Source organism: Amblyraja radiata, chromosome 24 (genome assembly GCF_010909765.2).
Source record: "Amblyraja radiata isolate CabotCenter1 chromosome 24, sAmbRad1.1.pri, whole genome shotgun sequence".
Taxonomy (NCBI): domain Eukaryota; kingdom Metazoa; phylum Chordata; class Chondrichthyes; order Rajiformes; family Rajidae; genus Amblyraja; species Amblyraja radiata.
Genome location: NC_045979.1, coordinates 20385412 through 20397814, shown reverse-complemented (window position 1 = coordinate 20397814; position 12403 = coordinate 20385412). Strand labels below are relative to the sequence as shown.

General features: G+C 44.0%; 1 protein-coding gene across 3 annotated transcripts in view; it reads right to left on the bottom strand.

The window, feature by feature from the left end:
• The window catches only part of LOC116986827 (kinesin-like protein KIF21B), a 113053-nt gene that overhangs the window by 42500 nt on the left and 58150 nt on the right, over positions 1-12403 (bottom strand). For all 3 annotated transcript variants that reach the window (XR_004415581.1, XR_004415582.1, XM_033042549.1), the window contains exons 9-14: positions 11581-11770; positions 7729-7792; positions 6905-7117; positions 5319-5394; positions 4352-4451; positions 1563-1751 (exon numbers count right to left, since the gene is read on the bottom strand). Coding sequence is in view for 1 of the 3 variants with exons in the window: in XM_033042549.1 (XP_032898440.1) it covers positions 1563-1751; positions 4352-4451; positions 5319-5394; positions 6905-7117; positions 7729-7792; positions 11581-11770 (832 nt within the window). In the remaining 2 variants the exon portion in view is untranslated. The remainder of the gene's footprint in view (positions 1-1562; positions 1752-4351; positions 4452-5318; positions 5395-6904; positions 7118-7728; positions 7793-11580; positions 11771-12403) is intronic.

The following is a 12403-nucleotide window of genomic DNA, read 5'->3' as shown; positions in this document are numbered from 1 at the left end:
AGGAGACCAGAGCACCCGGAGGAAACTCACATGGTCACAGGGATAACACACAAACTCTGTACGGGCAGCATTCGTAGTCAGGATTGAACCCTGGTCTCTGACGCTGTCAGGCAGCAACATTACCGCTGCACCACTGTGTCACCCCACGTGATGGTAGATTTGTGCAATACTGTACAATAGATGCATGGGAAACAGGAGTCTCCTCTTTATACAAAACACAAAGTGGTGGAGGAACTCGGCGGGTCAGCCAGCATCTGTAGTAGGAATGGACAGACGATGGCATGAGGAGGAGGAAACGTTTAGGAAAGAGAGGTGGATGGACAAAACTACAGCATTTCCATTGTCTTGTGAGCCAAGCTTATAGCTCATTGATACGAAAAATGTGATAATCAGTTGACTGTATACGTATAAGCTGGAAAGAGTGCCAAGAGGATTTATGAGAATATTGACCGGACTCAAGGGCCTGAGCTGTAGGGAGAGGTTGGGCACGCTAGGACTTTATTCATTGGAGCACAGGAGACTGAGGGATGTTCACATAGAGGTATATAAAATCATGAGGGGGATAGATAGGTTGAATGCACAGAGTATTTTGCCCAGAGTAAGGGAATCAAGATCCAGAGGACATAGGTTTAAGGTGAGGGTGGAAAGATTTAAAATGTACCCAAGGGGCCACTTTCTCACATATATGGAAGGGGCTGCCAGAGGAGGTAGTTGAGGCAGATACTATCACAATGATGAAAAAACATTTGGATAGGTACGTGGATAGGATAGGTTTAGAGTGACATGGGCCAAATGCAGGCAGTTGGGGCTAGCGCAGATGTGGAAATGTGGGTTGATAAAGGGTATAACATTTAGTGCAAGATAAATGCCCAGTAAAGTCTGATTAAAGATAGTCATAGTCTCCAATGAGGTAGATGGTCAGGACTGCTCCCTGGTTGGTGATAGGATGTTTCAGTTGCCTGATTACAGCTAGCAAGAAACTATCCCTGAATCTGGAGATATGTGCTTTCTCACTTCTGTAACTCTGGTCTGATGTGACCGGGGTGAGACATGCAATGTGGGCAAAGAAATGATGCAAACATTCACTGTTCTTTCTCATTGTCAACATGGTACTTTGTTAACGGTAAAATTATGGACAATTGATTGTGATCAATTGATTGAATGATACTGCGTGGAAACAGGTCCTTCGGCCCACCAAGTCCACACCGAGCATCGATCACCCATTCACACATTATCCCACTTTTTGTATCCACTCCCTATACACTAGGGGCAATTTACAGAAGTCAATTAATCTACAAAACCGCACGTCTTTGGGATTTGAGAGCGCCCGGACGAAACTCACGCGGTCAAAGGGAGAATGTGCAAACTCCACAGTCAGCATCCGAAGTCAGGATCCGAAGCCAGCACAGCTCTTCCAGCTGTGTCATTGTGAATATATAGCTTTAATTGAATACATTTTGAGAACATGCAACGTGGGAGAAGAAATGAAGCAAAAATTCAGGGCTCTTTCTCACTGTCAATGGTACTTTGTTGATGGTAAATTTGTGAATAAGTAACTTTACCGAGGTTCTTCAGAACACGGTCTCTTTCCAGCTGTGTGTCCCGGATTTTGTTCTGCAGGAGGATAAGCTTTTCCTCGTATTGTTGCCTCAATATTTGCAATCGTCGTTGGCTGTTCTCAAGCTCATCGATCAGTTTCTGCTTGATTTCAATCTCACAGGTTATGTCAGCAAGGTCAGCCTGATAATTGACTGCGAACAAAACAAAGAAACAAGAGAGAGATTATTCCACACAAGTCATCAAAAAATTTCGAGGCACTGCGACAGGTTTAAAAATATTAATACTTTTGACAGATGAAACAAATGAGTCCGAAGAAGGGTTTCGACCCGAAACGTCACCCATTCCTTCTCTCCAGAGATGCTGCCTGTCCCGCAGAGTTACTCCCGCATTTTGTGTCTACTTTAGAAACATAGAAAAATAGATGCAGGTGTAGGCCATTCGGCCCTTCGAGCCAGCACCGCCATTCAATATGATCATGGCTGATCATCTAATATTAGTACCCCATTCCTGCTTTTTCCCTATACCCCTTGATTCCTTTAGCCCTGAGAGCTAAATCTAACTCTCTTGAAAACGTCCAGTGAATTGACCTCCACTGCCTTCTATGGCAGAGAATTCCATATTCACAACTCTCTGGGTGAAGAAATGTTTCCTCATTTCAGTTCTAAATGGCCTACCCCATATTCTTAAACTATGACCCCTGGTTCTGGACTCCCCCAACATCGGGAACATTTTTCTTGGATCTAGCCTGTCCAATCCTTTAAGAATTTTACATGTTTCTATAAGATATCCTCTCATCCTTCTAAATTCCATACAAGCCCAGTCGACCCATTCTTTCATCATATGTCAGTCCCGCCATCCCGGGAATTCACCTAGTGAAATTGCACACAATACTCCAGGTGCGGTCTCACCAGGACCCTGTCCAACTGCAGTAGGACCTCCTTGCTCCTAAACTCAAATCCTCTCGCAATGAAGGCCAAAATGCCATTAGCTTTCTTCACTGCTTGTTGTACCTGCAATCGTTAATATATATTGTAAATAACTGGGGTTCCAGCACCGAGCCTTGCAGCACCCTACTAGTCACTGCCTGCCATTCTGAAAAGGATTTGTTAATTCCTACTCTTTGCTTCCTGTCTGCCAACCAGTTCTCTATCCATGTTAATACGTTACCCCCAATAACATTCTGAAAGTCTGAAGAAGGGTTTCGGCCCGAAACGTTGCCTTTTTCCTTCGCTCCATAGATGCTGCTGCACCCGCTGAGTTTCTCCAGCTTTTTTGTGTACCCCCAATACCATGTGTTCTAATTTTGCACACTGATCTCTTGTGTGGGACCTTGTCAAAGGCTTTTTGAAAGTCCAGATACACCATATCCACTGTCTCTCCCTTATCCATTCTACCTCAAAAAATCCCAGAAGATCAGTCAAGCATGATTCACCCTTCATAAATCCATGCTGACTTTGACCTATCCTGTCACTGCTTTAATATTCGACTCCAGCATCTTCCCCACTACCGATGTAAGGCTAACTGGTCTATAATTCCTTGTTTTCTTAAAAAGAAAACTCTCTCCTTTCTTAAAAAGTGGAGTTACATTGGCTACCCTCCAGTCCACATGAACTGATCCTGAGTCGAAAGAACATTGGAAAATTATCACCAATGCATCCACGATTTCTAGGGCCACCTCCTTGAGTACGCTGAGATGCAGACCATCAGGCGCTGGGGATTTATCTGCCTTCAGTCCCAACAGTTTACCTAACACCATTTCCTGACTAAACACATTAAGGGCTGCCTTACACACCGGGTTAAATCCTGATCAAGGGTGCGGTCTATACAGTTTAACCATCTCCCTGTGACCGTGTGAGATTTCTCCGGTATCCTCCCACATTCCAAAAACATGCAGATTTGTCGTTGAATTGGCTTCGGTAAAATTGTCCCTAGTATGTAGTATAGAACTAGTGTACAGGGTGATCATTGGTCGGCGTGGACACGGTGGGCTGAAGGGCTCGTATCTCCAAACTAATCTAAATATTAAAAGTGTTAGGCTATTGAAATAATGTGAGAATGTAGAAACAAGGAACGACATTTGCTGCTTTACAAAAAAAGGACACATACTGGAGTAACTCATCGGATCAGGCAGCATCTCTGAACAACATGGGTAAGTGATATCACAAAGTGCTGAAGAAGGGTCCGACCCGATCGATGTTCACCTATCCATGTTCTCCAGAGATGCTGCCTGACTCGTTGCGTTACTCCAGCACTTTGTTCCCCTTTTTGAAATAATGTTTTTCCATCAGCATACCATGTACAATTAAAACAAACTATAAGCATATAAGTATAAGCATACATATCAGGTATTTGAGAAACCTTTTATAGCTTATCTACATTCAGTTTCCAGCATTGACTGCACATAAAAGTAATGCAAGTAGGAATTTCATTGTTCCATTGCTGATACATATGACAACTAAACACACTTACCCTTGCCTTCCTGCTAGTTTTACTGTTCGTATCTCCTCCTCTTCCACAGCCAACAATGGACCATTGTGGTCTCTTTGGTCATCAGTGCCGGCACTGATCTGTTCTGCACCTTTCCATATCTCTAGTTCCCCTGACTCTCAGAGTGAAGAATGGTCTTAACCCAAAACATCACCTATTCCTTTTCTCCAGAGATGCTGCCCGACCCGCTGAGTTACTTCAGCATTTTGTGTCGATCTTCGGTGTAAATCAGCATCTACAGTTCCTTCCTACACTCTTAACGAAGGGCCTGTTTCAGTTTTATGCAGCTCTATGATGCCATTACCTTTCTCCTCCGATTCAGTATCCGTTTCATCCAGACTTCCATCGCTGTCAAACTCATCTTCATCTCCACCTTCTTCTTCTTCTTCACAGCAACTTTCTTCCTGAAATTACAAAAGGATGAGAAATAACAGGGTGGAAATGTCCCTCACTAGAGGGCACAGCCACAGTATAAGGTGAGAGGGACAAAGTTTAATGGAGATGGGCTTTTTTTACACATAGAATGGTAGGTGCACGGAACACATTGCCAGGGGTAGTGTTGGAGGCAGATACAACAGTGGTGTTTAAAATACTTTTAGATAGACACAGTGATATGCAGGGAATAGAGGGATATGAATCACATACAGGCAGATGAGATCAGTTTAACGTCGCATCACGTCCGGCACAAACATTAAGGGCCGAAGGGCCCGTTCCTATGTAGTGCTATGTAGAAACAAATAACTGCAGATGCTGGTTTATACCAAAAATAGACACAAAGTGCTGGAGGAACTAAGCGGGTCTGAAGAAAGGTCTCGACTCAAAACGTCATCCATCCATGTTCTCCTGAGATGCTGCCTGACCTGCTGAGTTACTTCACAACTTGGGGTCTTTTTTTATAAACCAGCATCTGCAGTTCCTTGTATCTATAGTAGAACATCAGCGGGGGCACAGTGGCTCAGCGGCAGAGTTGCTGCCTTACAGTGCCAAAGACCCGGGTACAATCATGACCACGGGAGCTGCCTGTGCGAGTTTGTATGTTCTCGCCGTGACCGCATGGATTCTCTCTGAGTGCTCCGGTTTCCTCCCACATTACAAAGACGTGCAGGTTTCTAGGTTAATTGGCCTCCGTAAATTGTCCCTAGCGTGTAGGATAGAACTATTGTACAGGGTGATCGCTGGTCGATGCAGACCTGCTGGGCTGAAGGGCCTGGTCCACACTATATCTCTAAACTAAACATTAATTTATTTTCAGGTTCTTTGCTTTTCTGTACCTCTTCTGCTTCATTGTCATCTGTCTCTTCCCAATTCTCCGTCGTTACATTTCTTCTTCTTTTCTCTTTCTCTGGACTGTGAAGGAATAAGGGAAGAGTAAATACATTCCAGGAAAATATTTTTAAAAATCAGTTTACCTGTCCAATTCATGGGCCATGTTTGTTATTTAAAGTTCAATCGTTTTTGTCTTGTAAATGTGCGATATTGAAAATGCTTTTATAACTTAATGACCTGTCCCACTTACGCGATTTTTTTCGGCGACTTGCTGGCACCTGTCGCAGGGTGACGACTGTATGGTCGTGAGTAGTCGCCCAATGAGTCGTACCTTTTTCTGGTCACCGCTGGATTTTCAACATTTTGAACATTTTCGGCGACCTGCTGCGACTATGACGGGTGCCGGCAAGTCGCTGAAAAAAATCGGGTTAGTGGGACAGGCCCTTGATCAAGATCACCATATTTTTCTTTTCAAGTACCAGTAATCAGTGATGTATCTTCATTGGTGAAGGTTAAAATCGTAGCTTTTTGGTCACTTAAGGAAAGTTCATGAACGCTTTTACTTCCTCAGAAGATTGAGGAGATTAGGTAGGTTGACGAATACTCTATCGACCTCCTACAGGTGTACGGTCCAGAGCTTACTAATTGGTTGAATACTCGAAATCACAAATCAAGCCAAAGCAGTGCCTGGAAGTCAACACATGCAAATCAGGGATCTGAGGGATAATAGGCAATGATCTAGGGGCAGCACAGTGTCACAGTGGTACAGCTGCTGCCTCACAGCACCAGAGACCCGGGTTTGATCCAGACCTCAGTGTTGTCTGTGCCGAATATGTACGTTCTCCCTGTGACCGCGTGGAATTTCTCCGGGTGCTCATTTCCTCCCACACTCCAAAGACGTACAGGTCTGCAGGTTAATTGGCTTCAGTAAAGATTGTGAATTGTCCCTAGCACGTAGCATAGGGGTGATCGCTGGTCCGTGTGGACTCGGTGGGCTGAAGGTCCTGTTTTCGTGCTGCATCACGAAAGTCTAAATCTAGTCTATCAGAAATAACTTATTTTAATTACCTGTGCACCGCTTCAGCTCATACTTCAGAGAAACCTATTACTAAATAAAATTATTATTTAATAACCAGTGCATTTTTATTCATAAGATGCCGGTACGCAAGATCAATAAACATACGTGTCACATACATGGGCAGAAATCAAAATACTGACGTTTAACATTTTAGAGATGACAGGATGTGCCTGTATAGCACACCATCTCTGCTGAAAAGTTAGATGTCATTATTTGATTTGCCGGCCACACAACACGCATGGTTATTAATCCCTGTGACCACGCGGGTTTTCTCCGGCTGCTCTGGTTTCCTCCTACACATGTGGGTTTGTTGGTTAATTGGATTTGGTAAAAATTGTAAAGTGTCCCGAGTTTGTAGGATAGTGCTGGTGTACGGGGCGATTGCTGGTCGGTGGGGACCCGGGGGTGGAAGGGCCTGTTTCCACGCTGTATCTCTAAACTCTAAAATGCATATCGGCAACTTTTAGTTCTACAATAAAAGCACTGCCAATAATAATATATGCACGCAATCACCTATTTTTCCTTTGTATCCTTTCTTTCTTCAGCAGCTCCAAGTCCTTTTTTGCCAGTTCAACAACCTCAGAGGTATCGGATTCCAGAGAGACGGCGAAATTTGCAGAGCAAGGCATGGGAGACAATCCCGCTGAATACGGAGACCTGGACGTCAGTCGAGAGACGTTGCGGCGAAGAGACTCATTCATGGCTTCACTCTCCAACAGCTTGGTCCTGAAAGAGAGAGACCTTTACATCACGGGGGACTTTGAGCAAAGAAAATCCAAAACAAAGCTCCAGAAGTCAAACAAACATTCAGGGCAAGGGAAAGTTCAGGTCCACCACCGACTTTCTAGCACCCTCGGTTTTGGATTATCCGTTCTGCCGACCCAACACAGATCATGGCCTCCGAGATGAGTTAAATGGTACCAGAACGTTTCACATAGTCCACCGAAGTACCAAGATACCGGTCCACAAAGTCGGCCTCGGAATTCCGCAATGGGAACGGATCTGCCGGCTCTGGCCGGGCCGGGCCGGAATTCCAGAGCCACACGGGGCAAATTCAACCCTGCTGATCGGCCGTGGAAGTCCCAATGAGGTCGAGATCGGCGCCTCACCCGGCCTAGACGACACTTTTACAGCGGGACTTCTGGGGGGAGGATTTTATGTGCATCTCGTAATTTTGTTCGGATCATCCATGATCGAATGGATGGCAGAGTAGACTTGAAGGGTCGAATGGTCTAATTCTGCTACTACGTCTTATGGGTTTATATTTTTGAGATGGTCAGGCAAGGGAATCTGCCATGACATGTACAAAATACGGAGATTAAAATTCAGGGACCAACCTTAACTCCTGTATTTCCCGAATATAATTTTGAATCAGCGCACTGATTTCTTCGTTGCCATCTCCTGCAGAGTACATAGAAGAGTGCAAAATGACAGAAACAAAGTTTAGTTTAGTTTATTATCATTGTCATGTGTTCCGAGGTACCGTGAAAAGCTTTTTTATTGAGTCCTATCCAGTCAGCGGAAAGACTATACATGACTAGAAGCAAGCCGTCCACAGTGTACAGACACAGGATAAAAGGAATTATGTTCAGTGCAAGATAAAATCCAATGAAATACGATCAAAAATTGGTACGTGGAGGTATTTCTTTCTTTGAAAAACAGTTAAATGGTAGCTATGTGTAAATTGAAAGGTGCAATAAACACAAAACTTGGTTTCAGTTCCTTAAATCAGCATTCTGTAATGTTTTCTATATGTACAAATGCACGGAATGTATTCTTGGTCACAAGGAACTGCAAAAGCTGGTTTACAAATAAAGATAAAATATGCTGGAGTAACATAGCGGGTCAGGACTTTCTCCAGAGATGCCGCCTGATCCATTGAGTTGCTCTAGCTTTTTGTGTCCATCTTCGGTTTAAACCAGCCTGCAGTTCCTCACCACACATTCAATGAATATATTTAATTGCTGCTCACTGATCAGAATGCCATATGGTCAAAGATCATGAACACGAAAGGCTAAGTTTTCCTCTCCACGGATGGAGCCCAGCCAACTAGGTATTTCGGCATTTTCTGCTTTCATTAAGCTTTGCGATGAACATAGAACAGGACAGTGCAGGAATAGGCCCTTCGGCCCACAACGTCTGTGCTGAACATGATGCTAAGTTAAACTAATCTCTTCTGTCTGTGCATGGTCCATTCCCCTCCATATCCGTGTGCCTATCCAAGAGCCTCCGACTGTAAATGCCACCATCGTATCTGTCTCCACCACCACCCCTGGCAACGCGTTCCAGGCACCCACCACTCTCTGTGTAAAAGATCTTTCCCTGCAGGTCTCCTTTAACCTTCCCTCTTTTCACCTTAAAGCCATGCCCTCTGGTCTTTGACATTTCCACCCTGGGAAAAGAGTTCTCGCCTATCTATGCCTCACATCATTTTATATACTTCTATCAGGTCTTCCCTCAATCTTTGACTTTCCAGAGAAAAAAATCTACATCTGTCCAACAATCACTTTGTAGCTAATCACCCGCTAATCCAGGCAGTGTTCTGGTAAACCTTCTCTGCATACTCTCCAAAGCCACCACATCCTTCTTGGAATGGGGCGTCCACAGTAGATGGAGTAAATGCATTCATATACATCAGAAACATCCCGTGACTACTGCTTTACTGGGAAATGCTCATTGTAGTCAGCAACAACTGCAATCAGTCAGTTCTCTGCATTGATCAGTAATCTGGACTAACCGTTCAATACATTCAGTAAAAGCAAATAGCATAATTAGCAAACCAGCTTCATAGATACATAGATAATAGGTGCAGGAGTAGGTCATTCGGCCCTTCGAGCCAGCACCGCCATTCAATGTGATCATGGCTGATCATCCACTATCAGTACCCCGTTCCTGCTTTCTCCCCATATCCCTTGATTCCGCTAGCCCAAAAAGCTCTATCCAACTCTCTTTTGAAAGCATCCAGTGAATCGGCCTCCACTGCCTTCTGAGGCAGAGAATTCCACAAATTCACAACTGGGTGAAAAGGTTTTTCCTCATCTCAGTTCTAAATGGCCAACCCCTTATTCTTAAACTGTGGCCCCTGGTTCTGGACACCCCCAACATCGGGAACATGTTTCCTGCATCTAACGTGTCCAATCCCTTAATAATTTTATATGTTTCTATGAGACCCCCTCTTATCCTTCTAAACTCCAGTGAATATAAACCCAGTCATTCCATTCTTTCATCATGTGACAGTCCCGCCATCCTGGGAATTAACCTTGTGAACCTACGCTGTACTCCCTCAATAGCAAGAATGTCCTTCCTCAAATTAGGAGACCAAAACTGCACACAATACTCCAGGCGTGGTCTCACCGGGGGCCTGTACAACTGCAGAAGGACCTCTTTGCTTCTATACTGAAATCCTCTCGTTATGAAGGCCAAAATGTCATTAGCTTTTCTCACTGCCTGCTGTACCTGCATGCTTACTTTCAGTGACTGATGTACAAGGATATCCAGGTCTCGTTGCACCTCCCCTTTTCCTAATCTGACACCATTCAGATAATAACCTCACATTTATCCACATCTGCATCGTCCCACTCACCCAACCTAACCAAGTCACCCTGCATCCTCATAGCATCCTCTTCACAGGTCACACTGCCTCCCAGCTTTGTGTCATCTGCAAATTAGCTAATGTTACTTTTAATTCCTTCATCAAAATCATTTATATTGTAAATAGCTGCGGTCCCATTACCGAGCCTTGCGACACCCCACTAGTCACTACCTGCCATTCTGAAAGGGACCCATTAATTCCTACTCTTTGTTTCCTGTCTGCCAACCAATTTTCTGTCCATGTCGATATCCTACCCCCAATACCATGTGCTCTAATTTTGCCCACTAATCTCCTGTGTGGGACCTTATCAAAGGCTTTCTGGAAGTCCAGGTACACCACATCCACTGACTCTTCTTTCTCCATTTTACTTGTTACATCCTCCAAAAATTCCAGAAAATTAGTCAAGCAGGATTTCCCCTTTGTAAATCTATGCTGACTTGGATCGATCCTGTTACTGCTATCCAAATGCATCTTAAAAATTGTCTCCAGCATCTTCCCCATCACCGATGTCAGGCAAACTAGTAAATAATTCCCTGCTTCATTTTAGAAAACCACTCAAACATTCTGAAAGTAACTGAAGAGAAGTTGGATAGTCAGAAAATACAAATGACTTGTACATCACAATGAATGTGCAGTGACGTTGAACAATGATTTAAATTATCACCTGCAATTCCAAATCATTCCAAAAATTACAGCAATGAAATTACTGAAATTATTTTCTTTGAATTGACTGAATGCCACTGGCTACCTCTTAATAAAACAAGACTTTTAACGACTGAAGCTTTGTGATGAACATGGAACAGAACAGCACAGGAACAGGCCCTTCAGCCTGCAATGTCTATGCTGAACATAATACTAAAATAAGCTAATCTCATCTGCCTAACATAGAAACATAGAAATTAGGTGCAGGAGTAGGCCATTCAGCTCTTCGAGCCTGCACCGCCATTCAATATGATCATGGCTGATCATCCAACTCAGTATCCCGTACCTGCCTTCTCTCCATACCCCCTGATACCTTTAGCCACAAGGGCCACATCTAACTCCCTCTTAAATATAGCCAATGAACTGGCCTCAACTACCTTCTGTGGCAGAGAATTCCAGAGATTCACCACTCTCTGTGTAAAAAATGTTTTTCTCATCTCGATCCTAAAATATTCCCCCCTTATCCTTAAACTGCGACCCCTTGTTCTGGACTTCCCCAACATCGGGAACAATCTTCCTGCATCCAGCCTGTCCAACTCCCTAAGAATTTTGTAAGTTTCTATAAGATCCCCCCTCAATCTTCTAAATTCTAACGAGTACAAGCCGAGTCTATCCAGTCTTTCTTCATATGAAAGTCCTGACATCCCAGGAATCAGTCTGGTGAACTCTGGTAAACATAGAGTCATTGTGATACACCATGGAAACGGGCCCTTCGGACCAATTTGCTCCTGCTGACCAAGATGCCCCATCTACGCTAGTCACACCAGCCTGCCTTTGGCCCATATCCCTCCATTCCCTGCAAAACAATGAGTAAATCAGACGTGCTTCACTAGGCATGGTCAAGAATTACCTACTGAAAGTAAAATGACATTCTGGTGTTCATTAATAATCTTACCTGCACTGGCGATTATCTGAGCGGCTTCGTTACTCAAGAGTTGTGTCACTCTGTCATTCAGTGCGTCGATGGTTTCTTGCATGGCTTTTAATCTCATTCTCAACGTGTCATTTTCTTTCTGTAGCATGCTGTTTTCATGGCATAAGTCGTTGTAGCCTTCAGAACCATCAGCATTAATGACTCGTTTACCCTGAAAAAAAAAACAACCAGAAATAGCTCAAAACAATCAATTACCCAACTCATTAAGGACTCGAGGGCCTGAGCTGAAGGGAGTGGTTGCACAAGCTAGGATTTTATTTCTTGGAGTGCAGGAGACTGAAGGGTAATTTTACAGAGGTGTATAAAATCATGAGGGGAAGAGATAGGGTGAATGTCACAGTAACATGGCGGCTCAGAGGCACAGCTTGCAGAGTTGCTGCCTCACAACGCTAGAGACCCGTGCTCGATCCTGTCCTCAGGTGCTATCTGCTTGGAGTTTGCACGTTCTCCCTGTGACCACGGAGTTTCCTCTAGGTGCTTTGGTCGCCCACATCCACAAAATGTGCAGGTTTGTAGGTTTATTGGCCTTTGTATATTGCCCCTCATGTGTCGGGAGTGGATGTGAAAGTGGGATAACATACAACCAGTGTGAACAGGTCGGTGTGGACTCTGTTTCCAAGCTGTATTTCTCAATCAATTGAATCAACATCTCTCTGTAATTTCCCTATCCTTTCCCAATTTTGTATGGAGGTGCATAAACATTTACGCTGTTAGGCGAACATACATGTGTTTTATTTATTAGAGATTTTTTTGCAAGTAAAGTTACAGTGAATCACAGCTAATT